Source organism: Melozone crissalis, unplaced genomic scaffold, assembly GCF_028551555.1.
Source record: "Melozone crissalis strain CALT ecotype California unplaced genomic scaffold, PUWL_Pcris_2 ptg000005l_1, whole genome shotgun sequence".
Classification (NCBI taxonomy): domain Eukaryota; kingdom Metazoa; phylum Chordata; class Aves; order Passeriformes; family Passerellidae; genus Melozone; species Melozone crissalis.
The window spans coordinates 16810560-16827082 of NW_026535783.1; the positions used below are offsets into that span (position 1 = coordinate 16810560).

Genomic DNA, 16523 nt, shown 5'->3' on the forward strand with positions numbered 1-16523 from the left:
AAAATACTAAGCTAAAGCTCCGAGACCGTCTGACTTGGAGAGGGGGGAGGGAGGCATAGGGAAGGGGGAGGGGGTGATAACGGTAGACTGCGAGGTTTGCTGAGACAATAAGGTGGGAGCGATCTGTCCTGACAAAAAGGTCGTCTGCTTTATCTCCTCGGACTCTAATTACTGAATTACTTACCGCATGACTGACTAGCCCAAGCTCACGGGTTTTTTCGTTGTTATTATTTTTTTTCCCCCCGAGACAGCCATTCGAAACTGATACGTGCCTATGCTGGTGGTTTGCTTCTTTTTTTTTTTTTTTTTCTAATTCCTATTTTTAAAAAGCGCTGATCTAAGGCTGGTGGGGGAGGGACGGACAGACGAACGGACGGGGACAGGCACCCCCCTCCCCGAAATCTTACCCCTGGGAAAATTTAGTTCGTTTGAGAGTACGCAGTCCTTCCTCCACTCCCACAAAATGTTTTGATAACCGGTTTATCAGATCAGTGATTCCCCCCTCCCGCTCCTCCTCCTCTTCCTCGCCCCCCTCTTCCCCCTCCCCCCGCCTCCCCCGCCCGTTTCCCCTCAAGTTACTTCAAGAAATCAGATCTGTCAGGACGGGCGAAAAAAATGCCACTTCCCAACTAACAGGCGGAATCCAGCCCAGATTTTCAGTCCTTTCTTCTTTTTTTCCTTCCTCCCTTTCACTAATTTATCCCGATGTTAGCACATTCTGTCTTGTAACACCCGGGCGCCTGTAGGTTTGTTTCGTGGGATCATTACTTACTGATCGGGATGGCTCCCAGGTCCGGGGCTGAAGACGGAGTGTGAAGTTGGGGAAACATTTTTTTTTCTTTCCTTTTTTTTTTTGTTCTTTTTTTGTTGTTGTTGTTCTTTTTTTTTTTCTTTTTAATATTACTGTGGTGTTTATTACCTCTCGGTGCTTATTCAGGAAAAGCAAACAAACAAAAATCTGGTCCTTGATGCTTCACTTCTGAATGTGAAATATTACCTCCCAGCTCGTAAAGTTGTGAGGCACAGCATTTTTTTTTTTTTTGCTTTTTTTGCTTCTTTTTCTTTAAGCGAGGACGAAAAAAGCCTAGACAAACAAACAAAAAAATGGACTTCTGATCCGTGTGCCAAAGTAGGGGGAGATATGTTATTGACCGATTTATACTGGCTGAGATGATACTTGCTTTCTACTTCTTGATCACTTGCTCTTTAAGTAAAATGAGGCACAGAGTTGTTGCTGAGACGAGTGGGAACAGCATTTTGATTTGCTGGTTTAATTAAAAATGATAAAGGATTAAAGGTAAGCATTATGCGTATATATGTATAAATATTTCGGCAGTCGACTGTAAAAGGGAGAGATCCCTTTAAAAATCGTTTTAACTAAGCTTTGTCAAACACACACTCATTTGCGGTCACTGAGGCCACCTTGGTGCAGATCACTTAAAGTGTATGTCTTAATCAGTTTCCTGTACAGTCAGTAATACTATATTTAACAGACCTAACAATTGTGTGACCTAGGAATACATTAGAGCTGCTTTTAGAACTGTTATCTTAAGGATATTTTTTTAAAGGAATGAGAATTTTTATTTTTTCTCACTTTTTTTTTTTTAATTTTAACCTATGGATTTTAATATTTTCCAGTAAACATTTGAGTTTGTAGCCTGTTGTTTTTAACAGAAGGTGTATTGTGGCAGGGAAAATGAGGTTTCCCACTTTCCTTAGCACTCTCCTCCCCCACCCCCCCCCCAGGAGATTAAGGGGAAGGGGGGGCAAAAGATAATACAGGAGAGTCACAAAACTTCAATGGTCTGGTTTAAAAAAAGCCACAAAATCCATGGAATGCACTGAAGAGTGAATCCCTGTCCTTCCTTTTCTCCTTTTCGTGTCTAGGTGGTGGTCCAAAGGGTTAGATTACAACATGTGCTCCAACAGCTAGGCACCACTTCTCTGAATGTATTTCCTGAACTTTGTGGATTTAAATAATGTAGATAAATTTTTTTCTTCCTTTTTTTTTTCTTCCATTTTTTTTTCCTTCTTTTTTATGGGCATGGCTCTTAAAGAGAGGTTGTGGATGTTGGTATACAAGTAGATTAAAAGTGCTCATTATAAAAACACCACAGCCACTGTCTCTGGCTTAACAAACTTAAGAGCATGGCAATGCTGAATGTTTTTGCTCCCCCCTACCTTGCCCCCTCTCTATTGAGTGACGTTATATTGTGGTAACACCCAGACAAGAAATACTTGACTATTTCCCTCCTCACAGGACAACGTGGATGTGGACTGCAGGTTGTGAGCCTAGACACACCTAGGGGAGGGAGACAAGAAGAGTTGAACTTAAGAGAGAGCCCAACGGAGATAAACGAATGTCCCCACATCTCCAAAGAAAAGTTCATCGGATTTTTACTCTAGAGATCTTATCTTCAGGATGTCATTGAACACTTCTACTGCAGGAAAAGGTGTGGATCCAAACGCAGTTGACACTTATGACAGTGGCGATGATTGGGAAATCGGTGTTGGGAATTTAATAATCGATTTGGACGCCGACTTAGAGAAGGACAGACAGAAATTTGAGATGAATAATTCTAATACCACCAGCAGCAGCAACACCAGCTCCAAGGATTGCGGGGGTCTGGCTTCCAGTGGGGTTAATGCTACCTCAGCCTTAGCTGATGGCCTAAAATTCGCTTCTGTTCAGCCCTCTGCTCCCCAGGGGAATTCCTCTCACAAAGAGACTAGCAAATCAAAAGTGAAAAGGAGTAAAACTTCTAAGGATGCTAATAAATCTCTGCCTTCTGCTGCCTTGTATGGGATTCCTGAGATCAGCAGTGCTGGCAAAAGGCAGGAAGTCCAAGGGCGCCCTGGAGAGGCAACTGGCATGAATTCAGCACTGGGTCAAAGTGTGAGCAGTAACCCAAACGGCAATAATAACAACACCAGCAACACCACCACCGTTGCCTCTTGTGGGAAAAACAAAGAGGAGAAACCAGGTAAAGCCCCTGGCAGCAGAGGCTCCAAGCGGGATAAGGATGCAGGAAAATCCAGGAAGGACAAGCAGCATGACCTGCAGCAGGGCCACCCCAATGGCAGTGGGGGTGGCAATAGCCAAATTCCCTCTGGGCACCTCTATGGCTTCGGGGCCAAGGGAGGCAGTGGTGGAAGCACCAGCCCCTTCCACTGCACCTCCTCTGCTGTGGGGGAAGTGAGCAAAAGTACCCCGGATTCAGGGTTAATGGGGAACTCTGTTTTGGTAAAGAAGGAAGAGGAGGAGGAGGAGAGCCACAGGCGAATCAAGAAATTGAAAACAGAAAAGGTAGGACAAAGCTCCTCTCCACCTCTTCTGTGTTTCCCCATGTCTATAAGTGTCCCATGAGTGTATGTCTGGCTCCTCTGTCCTCTCTGCTGTGTATTTGTGACATGCGTATGTCCTTCCTCCTTCCCTTAAAAAAAAAAAAAAAAACCAAAAAAACCAACCCAGAGACCTCTTCCCTACATGGAAGATACCATGTTTCCAGTATACTGCTCTTCCTTGTGATTTCCTCTCCCGTCATCAGACCTGCAGAACCTTTCTGTTTTGTCTGTTCGTTTTAATTGCACTTGCCCAGAAGGAGAAATGCAGTGATGACCCTGCTGCCTGAGCTGTCCCCAATTTTAGCAGAGAGCAGCAGTACCAGTGGGATGGCGTGTGTTCGCAGGCTGGGGCTGCAGAGCTCAGGCTCCAGGCGCAGCAGGTCTTGCATGTGCTGACTGTTCCACAGCTTCAGCAGGCATTCATGGCCATTCCTCTCCCAAAGTCTAAAGGAACCCCTCTTCCTCTCTCTGACTCTCTGCCTAGAGCTGGGGTTGTGCTTGGGGAGGAAACAGGAGCTGTGGGCAGAGGCCGGGGCTCTGCCGTGGCGCTTGGTGGAACGCGGGATGCTCATTGTGCTGGGGGCTTCCGTGGCACTGCAGCCCAGAGGCCCCAGAAGCTGGTGTGGTGACTGGGAGGAAGGAGCCAGGAGACAGGCAGCGCCTCTTGTCTTCCTGGAAGGAGGATGCTGGGAGGAGGGAAATGCACCTTGTGCTGAGGATTGTGTGTGCAAAACAGCTTTTGGAACAGAGTGGAGTTTGTCTCCTGTCTGGAGGAGTTTTCCTCTCTGAGCCATGCTGGCTCTTGGATTTGAAGTGCTTGTTTGTTGAGAGGTTGAAATGGTGTGAAAGAAATCAGATGGGAGGGTGTGGTTTTATTCCTTTCTATTTTGGATGCTTTTTGTATGAATAGATGGCTGCTACTCTATTATTTGTGAAAGGTGGAGTGAGACAATGTTGTCTTTGTCAACTGCTGGTTCAAGGATGTTCTGGTGTTGGTGGGAGTTCTGTCCTGTCCGTAGGGCAGAAGCCATTTTCTGGGGGGCCAGAGGGCGAGTGTTGGCCCAGGATTACAAGTATGGTAAATTCTACAGGTTGTTAAACAAAGGGAACCTGCTCTGCTTAAAAAATAAAGCAAACCAACACCCTCCAGATGAACAATCTCAGGGTGTTAGTATTGTGACTGTATTGTCAGCTGTTTGTCCTAAATTACCTGCTTTTACAACTTCCCCAAGTGAACATTGCAATGGGGAGACTTTCGGGAAGGCGTTAACTGTATGGTCTGCAAGCATCTGGGAGGGCTCAAGGTTTCAGGGAGCGGGAAGTTATGTCTTCTTATGACTGACTAGTAGCTTTTTGTATTTCAGTCATGAAGTTTTTGTAATACGAAGTCGACTGGAGGATTAGATTTGGGTGTTTGTGATAGCAGATATTTGTTAGTATTGGAAGATAATTCCAAGGGATTTGTTCAAGGCAAGGAACAAATTAAATTTTATATTGTATGCATATTATTGCTTTTAAGATAGCATATCTATGGATGAATTTGAATGAGCCTTATGACCTTGTCTAAATGCAGATGAGAAAACCAGATTGCTATGTAATTCATGTGTATATGTTTGCATTTTGATTTATGAAAAGTGCTGTTCGCGGCAGAAAGGTGTCCAAAAATCTCATGGTCTCTTTATTATCTTAGTACAGTAGGCATTTACTTCTGTTGCCAATAGTCTTCAAATTGCAGTTCTCTAATCTGTTTTAACTATCTAGATAAATTGCCCTAATCCGGTCTTCACAATGGCTGTGGTTAAAGAGTCAGAGCCATTTGATTGGATTCAGTGGCTGCCTGGAATGTGGGAGGTACTGCCCTTTTGCAACCCCCTTAGCCTTTTAATCTCTCAGCCAAATGTTCACATTCAACAATTTTGTTTAGCTGGCAATCTGAACATTTCAGTATCTCAAAGGCTGCTGCCATGGCAACGGAGATTAGAGGGTGGTGTGGTTTCTCCCGTTTTTGTGTTCTTTCAACTCTCTAGTCACACAGGAAATTGTATGAAGAATCTATATACGTGCGAGTAATCTTATGTGCTATGTAAATGGATGGCATGCAAATTCAGAGCAAACACGTATGGAGGAGTTCAGCGTCAGTGGCACACTCTGCGTGTTGTAGATGTCGCTCCAGGAGGAGGTCTGGAGCTTGTATTTCCAGCGACAGCCGCTGCTGTTGGCACACACCGACTTCAATACAGGCTCTGCACACCCCAGTCGTGCAGCCTTGGCCATTGTCTGGCACAATGGTGTGCTTGCTTGCTATCTCAAGTAAAGTCCCTTAGCGTTTTTCTTAGCCAAGAATATTCCCTTTAAATAGTAGTAGTAGTAGTAGTAGTAATAATAATAATAATAATAATAATAATAATAATAATAATAATAATATGTAGCTTGTTGCTGATAATGGTTGATACTTTTCAATTCCAGCCAGTGGCAACATTAGCAACATTCGAGTCTTTTATGTTTGTTGTTCTGCTTTTTTTTTTCTTTTTTTTCCCCCCCAAATGATTAATCATCATTGGAAAGAATTTTTTAAAGGCTTTAGATGGTTGAAGTGTTATTGCTTTGACTGTTTATATGCTAGAACATATATGCCATACTTGCACGAAGCAACTCGTATCTGTAGATAAATACATAATTTGCAGCCTGCATGTTGAAATCAATGTTCAGTTATCTTACTGTTGTGCAAGACATGCCTCATGAATTTGGAAGTTTCCTTTTAGAATCAGATGAGTTCATGACTGCTGATTAAAACTCTTCATGTTTTTATATGTGGTGTGGAATATAATACTGCATTTGTTTACTATTTGTGGAAAGCTTGGAGCAGATTTCCAGGAGTTGTAGTCACTGTTTAGCTTTCACAGCATGCTTCATTCTATTTTTAGTCTATTTATTATGTTTCCTTGCTGCAGAAAGTCATGTAAAACATGATAAATTGGATCTTAGGAAGCCTAATTAAATCAATGACTGTGTTCTGCTGGCTCTTTTATGCAGAAACCACAAGTATGTTGTAAAAGTCGCCACTCCCCTAATATGTGGATAAAGTCAAAGTGTGCTGTAATTCTAAAATGTTTGAGCTATATTTGTGCAGTCCATTTTGTGGCTAAGCCAACAGTGACATGTCTGAATAAGTAGCTTTGACAGGTAGGCTAACCACTCCTAAGATTTTTGGTGTTAAAACCTGTCTCCATTTTCCATTTCTTATCCATACTGTTTTTAGCACAGTTGCTGACTGTTTGTCAGCATGAGCTCTTCATCTGTTCCAGCTAACATTTTTTTGTTTTTTAACAGCTGTTACATTGAAAATTGTTCAGAATAGCTACAAAATTTGCTTTGTATGCATTGTGAGGAGATTTTGGAATTAATTCAGTCATAATTTACTCTGAGATACAGGAAAACTTCATTTGGTATGTGAAAAACAGTATGTTTACATGGAATTAATGCAGAAGATACAAAGCTGTAATCAGAAAGGTTTAGTTACAGTTCTAAATGTATCAGTCTAGTGATACTCCAGAATGGAATTTTTGTCTTTTTTTTAGCTTAGTGCTTCTCATTAGGACTGCATTTCACATTTGAAAGTTGTCTTTAGCAAATTAGCATGTTGGCTAGTATTATTTATTTTATCTTCACTTTCCTTGTTGTGTTTTAGCGTTAGGATTTGATAGTGTTTTGTATGCCATCAGGAATCTCTGGGTGAATTTTACCTATTGATGTAAATCATTTAAGTACATGCTTTGATTAATGATGTTATGGAGATATGCTCTTCATGTACTTTTCTTGCTGGCCTTGTGTGTAGTTTATTCACTGTGAAATAAAAGGGCAGGGAGGTCACTTGCTGTAATTAAAGAACAAAGTCTATTGTTGTTTGACAGCAAACTGTTTTGAAAGCTACATAAGGGATTTAGCTGTTAAAAACATTGATAAGTATGGGTGTCTAACAATAAGCACAGCTCAAGGTTCTTAAAGTTCTGTAGTGCTGTCTAGTAGTGTGACGGTGCTTTTTGAGCTGGGTGAAGAGGTGTTGCCCTTTGGCCGAGGAAAGCTTTCCGTGTGAACCTGCTGACCTCTGCCAATATGTATGACCAGATCTTCTATTGAATTCCTGTGCAAAGCAAGAGTTAGTGTAGCACAATGGAGGCTGGTCTGGAGCATCTATCAAACAAAGCAGGGGAGCTGATGGCCATATTCGGAACTACAGGAAAAATATTTCACTTTGGGCATTAGTAATTTTACAATTTTAATAACTTCATAAATACCCAGTAAAGAGGAAAGGATTGATTGTCCAGATGTCATGAGGTTAACCGTGTTCTCCATGTTAAAGGGCTTTCCCGCAAGACTGTTTTAATTATAGCTATATAAAGACTTGTTTTTCCAAAGTAGCATTTTATAGTCCAATAAATGAAATGTATGTTAAAAGTGCTAAGCAAAATCTCCCGTAACCATAGAGGTGTTCAATAACCAGATTCAAGTAACATGGAAAGTACCATCTGTTTCTGGTTTTCAGCATAAGCCCAAGAATTGAAAAGCTGAGATTTGCTTGTATTTTTCTGACTCTCTTTCTTTTTTTAATTATTATTATCATTATTTTAAAAAGTTCACCTGGCACTTTATAGAAGCTTTCTGAAATGCAATAATATGGGAGAGACTGTGAAAACACATGTTCATACATACAGTTAACCAGTTCCACTTTCATTTAAAGAGGTTTCCAGAAGCTCAGTCATTGAAGAATTTATAATAGTGAATCACCTCCTGCAGGCAAACACAATAAGGGTCAGTTCTTCAAAGGTCTTGCTATTGAGGTAGAACCTGATTTACTCTGTCTTTCCTTACGAAGTAAAATGAAGGAGGAAAAAAAAAAAAAACCACAACCTCCCAACAACAACAACCAAAAAAACCCACCCCAGCCTCTCAAAGGATAACTTTAGCAAGCTCTTATCAGGCACCTAATTGCATATGATAAAACCATTGACTAAAATTTTCCATGCAGACTTTGCTGCTCTTCAGAGAAGTGTTCTAGAATTCTTGATAGGGAGAAAATCACTCTTTTAAAGATAAGTTGTTCTAAACTGTTAGGCAATGAGATTCTTGGCTGCAGCCTATGAGCCCTGGATAAAACGCCATCCGGCCTTTGTTTGAGATCTTTTACTGAAGCTAATGACTGGTCTTGTGCCGCCCTGAGATAAATGACATTATCTCTGAGTGGTCTGACAGGAAACAGACATGTTAATGGTGAAGCTGCGGGGAGGATCTGCTGTGGTTCTGACAAAAGAGTAAAGCTTGGACCCCTGGTTGTGATCATTAACACAGAATGCATTCCTTCATAATTGGAAAGCTATTTTATCGACAACAACGTAAATCACAAATCTGAAATCTGAAGGGTTTTTTGCGTGCTCAAACTAGTGCCTTTTTTTCTCCACCGGATAAAAAATGGGTTATCTCCATAGCACTGAACTAGTGCGAGGGCCTGGGGTCTGCTTTCTGTTAAATGGACATATCCTTTGCACGTTGAATGCAGGTTCCCCTTTATGTGCCCTGTGTTATCCATGCTATTTGCATTTCTAAAAGAATAAAAAACCCTGTTTTTCTTCAAGTCTTACACTCTTACTGATACGTGTGTTATTGAGCATGTTTCTCAAGCTTCATCAGGAGTATCGTTGCAGAAGTACTAACATTCCAGCTATCCTTCACCTTTACTTCCATCTTGGACAAGGATATACTTATATTTTGGATTTCTGTCACCCACGCTTGAAAAAGGTTGGATTTCTTCTGCAGCAGTTCAGGCCGTTTTGTGCTACTGCCACATGGTCCGTATTTCTCAAATACAGAATTCACTTTGTGAGTGGCCTGTTCCAGATTTGTTGCATGGTATGCAGTTGGAATTGCTGAATGTAACCTGTCTGCTGTGGTCTGAGCTAAGATACTTTGTACAAATGATCCAACGACCAGGTTCTTGTTTTTATAGTATTCTTAACATCGTACCTTGTGTGATGCTCTAATTCATAATTCCCTGAATGGCTGAGGATTGTCTGACTTCTTAAGTGCCCTTCATTTTTTACACCAGAAATACATCTTGCCCCAATCCTCATATAGGCACATGTGAATCTGTGGATTGGGTTCAGTTGAAGGGCTGGCCATATTTTTTTGCTAAATACTAATGTTTGTTTTGGTGTGCCTACATATCAAGGAGTTCTTTTCCTCTCTTAACAATCACAGAATATACATGGATATTTTTTTAAAAAAGTGGTCTGTATATAAGATTTCCTATTGGGTGAAAGATGGCAAAGCAGTCTTTCATGAAAATTTCTGATGATGTCATAATTGCAGAAAGTAAATACCTTTCTAAAAAATAAAAAAAGTTATATTTATATATATACATATATATAAGATATTTAATTAATACATTATATATATATTTTATATATATATAGAGAGAGAGAGAGAGAGAAAAAAATTATATATATATATTCTGTTTCATAAACCTCTTTCTTTTTCTGTTTTTGTAGCGCTATTTCTGCCCAGTGCGGCTTTTTTCAGTGCAGCCTTTCATCAGAGTGAACAGTAACACAATCTAGCATTTTTTAATTTGCTTAAAAATATGTTTGAAATGTGATAATTTTAATAAATATAATTGCCACTTGTTATAACATGATTTGAGGGATTTTCTTAAATGAGATTTTAAATCATGATTTAAAAAAATTATTATTACATCCTTGATTTTATATGACAATTTACTGAAAGCAATGAGTAGCCATTTGGACAAAGAGGAAGGTCAGAGAATGACTTTTGGTTGTGCGGTAGGATTTCAGTAAGCACCCTCTGTTGCACTTTCTCTTTTAACTCTTACAAAATGGTCTTGGCAATTGGAACAAAGCCTTTACATTTGAATGAAAGGTTGTAAAACTATTCAGAGCGACTTGACTGACAAGCAGGTTCTTTGTAATTTTTTTTTTTCCTTTTTTGAAAAAGCTGAGAGAAACATCAAGGAGTGGAATGGGTAGCTTGCTCTGACACCCACCCCATGTACGTGCATGGTTCCATAATATATATGCTTATATATGTGTAACACTACTTGATTAAACAGTTCAATTGAATGTTCAGGGGAAGTTGCATGCAATGAAGTAGGAGTCATGTCTGTAAAGATAGGTTTTCCAGCTCTAGGGCTACTGTGGTGTTGTTCTGAAATTTGAAGCCAACACTGCAAGTGAGAAAGTTGCATTTAGTGACAGAGATTTGTAATATGTTTGCTTGTATGGTCAGTTGACAAATACTGCTAAATCTTAAGGTGAAGGGATCAACTTCTCTAGCTTCTGCCTGTAATACCTATTAGGAATTAAATGTGAATCTCTTTGTTTCACTAATTTTGAAGTGAAATTGTACTACATTCAGTTGTATATCCTTTATGATAAGTCTTCGTCAGCTGATCTTCAGAAAAAAATACCAAATTTTTGGTTCCTTTATCTTCTCACAGCTTCTGATTCTTCCTAGCCTAAATCTCACATTTGTACACAAACACAGTTTGAGGTGTTTGTCTCCAGAGAAACTCCACCAAATAATACTGAAAGGGAAATAACCTCATGAGGATGTTCGAAGCATATGCCAGTAGTGGCATGTGAATGCAGTTTTTGCAGTCAAAAGAGCAAACTAAAATCTATTGATTGTGGTTACTTGATGTTTTCAAAACACTAGCATTCTAGTTGTTGAGTTGTCTTGTCATGTTAACCAAGAAGCAGATGGCATAACACCACAAAATTGTACTTTTACTTAAAGAAACTTTAGAGGTTTTGATGTGTTTTCTTTTCCTCTTATTTCCCCGATGGCTTCTTTTTATTGAAGAGTAACATGAGGAAACCTGGTAGCAATTTTATTGCGTTCCCATAACAGTTTGAAATAATAGGTTGGTCTTTGGTTGCCAGTCAAATTTCTACCAGTCAGCTTGATTCTGTTTTTTATCATGTGGCACTGGAATATAAAAAGTATATGTTTGTAGTTTGCCTTCAGAAACTGGCTTTTTTTTTTTTCCATGCTTCAATTAGCAACAGAAGACTAAGCTCCAATTGGTCACACTTTGGTAAACTCTGAGAGCTTGCTTTCTTCATTCTGATAAAAGAAAGCGCCAAGTTTAGGTTGTGTTTCCCAGGAAATTTTGAGGCACATCTGGCCTCTTTAACTGTGTTCACTAGACAGTTTGATTTTGCACACATTTAGTCATTTGCATTATCCATTGAATTAATTCAGGGGTTTTGTTAAGCCCATCCCCCCTGCAACACAAGTTCATGCTATTCAAGTGCCACCTTTATTGATGAATTTCAGTGATGCTGTGCTGAACTCTGGTAGAAATAGAACTGTGGGTACCATCGTTGCTTGTTACGTAAGCATAGCCTTCATCGTTTTCACCACTTCCCTCAACCAGTAAGAGTGAAAAGCAAACTGTAATCTCCTTTCTCATAGTGTGCAGGGCCAAACCAAATTATTTTTGGATTTCCTGTCACCTCCTTGGCTGATTTCTGTGGATGGCTTATGTTAAAAGCAACAATAATGTTTGAATTGGAAGGGTTTGGTCTTTGGGTTTTCATTCTTCATGGAGAACTGTTTATTTGAATGTGGTTCGCCGCACTACACGGATAGGACTATCAAATCTGTGCTTTATTATAGGCTTGTAGCAGTGAAGTAATGGCAGTATTTGCATGTTTCAGGGTTTCATGTTCTTGCCAATCCTTTCTTTTTGAAGGAGGGAAATGAAACTAGATCTGTATCTCTTCAACAAAAGGTAATAGTTAGAAGCAATTCAACAGAAGGTAATAGTTAGAAGCAAATACAATTAGAAATGGACCTCGTAACTTCATTCAACTTTGTTTTGCTGGTAGGAGTTTTAAATCTGATTTAGTAATCTTCGAGGCATTTGTTTAGCTATCTTGTCCTGACTACAAGGATCCAATATTCCAGGAGTATTTATGGATATAATGAACATATTTGACATAAAGTTTTGACAATTTAATTTTTGCTCTGGGTTTAATGTTAGGCACTATATGTGCTCCAGAACTCCAGTATTGCATTGGAGTTCTGGAATTTGAAGGAAAAATACTGCTGCATTTTGAGAACAATGAAGGTGGTTGTTCCACACCCAGTTTTACAGAAAGCATACATTGATATTCTTGTCCACTTCAGCCAATAGTAAGGTGCAATATTATGTAATAGTGTTACTAGTTGCTGTTTGAGGAGAGGGTTATGCAAACACATGCATGCGTACATATATATCAATATAAATATTCACATATATATGCTGGAGGTGTATATATATATATATATATGTATATGTATATGTATATGTGTATATATATACATACATGTAAAGAAAAAAGAGCTGCTACTGTTTTATAAATACAGCAACTGAGTTTTGGCTAATAGTTTTGTTTACATTTCATGTCCAGATCTTTTAACAGTCTTTCCTGTGACGCTGCAATGGATGCCAAGCACTGAAGGAGAAAGCTAGCAGCTGTTTCCATTACAGCATTGGTACATTAGCCTCTGCACTTTATTTTCATTTTATGATCTCCTCCAACCTTTTCCTAATCACCCCCTAAAAAGGCTTTTCCCCTTCTGCCTCTGATTTATCTGTCTGCAGGGTTCTGTGTTTTTCTTAGCTTTAAAAATGTAAAAATCTGTGTGGTTTTTGTTTTCTTTTTCCTAAGAGCCTAATGCTTTGACTCTTACTCACACTGAGCAAGGGCTTACTGTCCTTTTTCAACTCAAGTAAGTAGTTCCTTGTGTTATGTCTCTGTAATCCCTTACTTGAGATGAGTCCAGGTTGCAGAACAGTACCTACTATGACCAATTATATTATTCTTGTAACAACTTGAGCCACTGTAGGATTTATAGGTTTTTTTGCACGCCGCCTGAGTAGTGTTTTGTTCATTCTTGCTCTTTCCTTCATCATCTCTCTGAAAATAATTGTTTCATGGCTGTATGCTCTTATTGCTGAGATATGACTGAAAACTGCATGCAGTACAGTGAAGCACATTCATTTTCATCTAGTACCCGTTTATTGCCTTGAGCACTGTAAATCTGTCAGCTCTTCACGATGCTTTCACCTCTTTCTTCATTTGCTCCAGCTTCTAGTTTGACAATGTTCCCCTGAGGCAGAATTCTAATCTGCTTCCAATTAGTTGCAAAATGTGACTCAAATTTCCACATTATGGCTGCTGTTTTACTTGCACGCACACATCTAGAAACAAATTAATGCTCTTGAATATTTATTTTTGAGCCTTCAGATTTACTCTAGGTGGAAAATTTGCCAACTACATTCAAACTACATCCAAGATCTATATTTTTTTCTCAAAGTGAAATATTTCTTGAAAGGCTTCAAATGCCTCTTACTGCTTCATTTTCACAAACCCTTTTCAACTGGTTGGTAATCATTGAGGGTACATTGTATTGCGATAAATTAAACAAGTTAACAATACACATAATTAACATTTAAATATGGATGTGACTGCTGTGTCAGTTCAGGATAAGAGGCATTTCTTTTCTGCAGGGTTAGCACAATTTTTTTTGGAACCTTTAAGTAGTTTTTCAGGATGAGCATGCATACCTGACACCTGTCTGGCTGCCACCTCTTATCTGCAACTTCAGAAGTTGTGAAGTTGTCATTTGGCTGGGTGGGGGAACGATGGGGACAGAGCCTCATTTGATCTCTGGTGCGTGTTAATAGGTACAGCTCATTAAAATCTTTTTGTGTGTCCTTTTGTATGGCCCTGTGCTTGTGTATGCATCCATATTCATGAGTGCATGGGTGTACATTTAAAATAAGATACCTTAAATTAAGAGGGTTTTCCTGTAGCGTTCATTCTCCCATGAGTAGCTACAGTAGGAATATGTTATATTCAGTGGGGAAGAAGTGAGATTTTGAGTGGAAAGTGTGGAAATCAGGACTAAAACCCTGAGGAGAGGACTGGAATCTAAGGGGAGTTGGAACTTCATTCCTTATTCAGGCAATAGTAGCATTAGGTGCTCTGTGCAATTCTGCCCCATTGCCCATCCACCTCTAATGCCTTATGTCTGTAGTTGCCTATACAGAGAAACACTGAGTATTTAAGTCAAATAAACCAGTGGCTAAACTTGTAGGTGAAAATCTTCAGTAGAGATTAGCACTCTAAAGCCTGGCAGATTGATGTCAGCAGCCGTAATAGACTTTAAATAGGCTTGCAGAATTTCATTGGAAGTATATTGCTGAAATTGAAATGGCTAAGTACCTGTCATTTCTAAATGAGATTTACACCTGTAAATTTATCTATCTACTTACAATACTTTACTTATTTAACGTATTAAGTATTGAAAACATACAGACATGTTTAAAAAAAAATATTTAATTGTCTTTACTGTCGCACGTTGAGGCAGTAGCCTGCTAATCCTGTGTTGTATATAGAAACATCTCCATGAAGACAAACATATACACGTTGTGTTCTGGTTTTAACCTGAGAATGTATTTTCCAGAAAGAACAAAAACTTAAAAATAGAGGTAAATGAAAATTATCTCCGTGCTATTTTCTCTTGAGTCGTCAGTGACTTTAAACTGCAGCAATGAAAAAGCTAACATGTTACTTACCTTCTCTGAAGCTTTCACTTACTCTGGCAGACTCCTGTGATTCCCAAACATCATTCTATAAAGAAACTATATTTGCAAACATTGTGAAAATCCACAGTAGCATGGCATTTTTTTTTTCCTCATACAACATCAAAGTATTTGAGGTTCAGCTTTGTAGCCATGGTGAATCACAGTTCCTGTGATTGTCTGTTGCTGATAAAAAAAGTACACAGTCGATTAAAATTCGAGTGAAAGATATGTATTTGTAGTTTACAATAACTGACTTTTTAAAGGCATGCTGAGTGAATTACCAGGCCAGTGCATAAAAAAACACCCCCACACATCATCCGCATGTACACACATATAAGCATGCAACCACACATTATTAATTTTTCAGGCAAAAAATCACAGTGCTTCAGAGAAGCATTAAATGCTTTTGTTGATAGCTTATAGTTTTATAAACTCTGAATGAGCTTATTGCCTTTTAACCAGCACTAAATAATAGAAGAACCTATGAGCCTCCACATTGGACAGCAGCCAAGCAGCCAAAGAAAGAGAGGGAGGAAAAAAAAAAAAGCAGTGAATGGCTTAATTGTAGAGCAAATCATTTGTTTACAGATTAAGACCTATTTGGTAGCTAAATCCTATGGACAAGGAGGTGAAAGAATGAGGCACTAAGGTACAGGAAATGAGCTTTATATTTTGTGCCTAAGTCTTGCTATTTTTGCCTCCTCCTGAAGCAGAGGAGGCAAGGAAAAAAATGAATTGTTTAACAGCAAAGACTGCTGAACAAACCACACATATTAAGTAGGAACAAAAGAGTGGGAGAAGGGAAGTGTTGGTGCACTTCCGTGCTGACAGGAACCTGACAACTGGAGCAGCTTCCAGCTAAGGGGCATCACTCTGTGGCAGGAGAGCTGCCCTATTTTGTTTTCCTTTTGAATGGCGTGGGGGAGAAATGCTTCTGTTAATTTGAGCAAATATAATACATTTTCTTGAACCTCTCTCCCCAATATGCCATTTGGTTTGCTCACTAGAACTGCCTAGCCCCCTTTTTTCTGACTTGCTTTTTCTCCTCTCTCCTTTTTTAGAGAAAGTTTTTTTAATAGGCTTTTGTTTCAGTATCATAATTAATTAGTTGACAGTTCAAATGGTTAAGAAGTGCTTGTGCTTCCTGCTTTATTGTTGTACAACATTTTTTTAAAGACCCACTTACTGGTGGCCTGTAAATTTGAAGATATCATTTTCATGAGTCATTGGTTTAAAGATCAAAGCCAAGAAAGCATTATAGCAGAAATGGAGTAACCTCTGCAGTAAATGTTGTTTAAGCTTCTTCAGTTAAAACTCACTTTTTCCATAATTTATAGCCTTCCAAAATTCTTACCTTCTGAGTTGAATTTTCTATGACTTCTTCTCTTTGTCACTGCTGTGAAAATGAATTTACAGAGTTAAAATAAGGAAATAGGTCCATAGGTCATTGAAAAGAAAACACATTATTTTACAGAATATTCTTGTTGTTGGTATCTTGGTTGGCAAAGCCTTCTGAGAAAACAAGTCA

At 39.2% G+C, this 16523-nt stretch overlaps 1 protein-coding gene across 2 annotated transcripts in view; it reads left to right on the top strand.

The window, feature by feature from the left end:
* The first annotated feature begins 662 nt into the window (after positions 1–662).
* The window catches only part of ZNF608 (zinc finger protein 608), an 83428-nt gene continuing 67567 nt past the window's right edge, over positions 663–16523 (top strand). For both annotated transcript variants that reach the window (XM_054287469.1, XM_054287477.1), the window contains exons 1-2: positions 663–1297; positions 2261–3307. In XM_054287469.1, coding sequence (XP_054143444.1) covers positions 2423–3307 — 885 coding nt within the window. In that variant the 5' untranslated portion in view covers positions 663–1297; positions 2261–2422. The remainder of the gene's footprint in view (positions 1298–2260; positions 3308–16523) is intronic.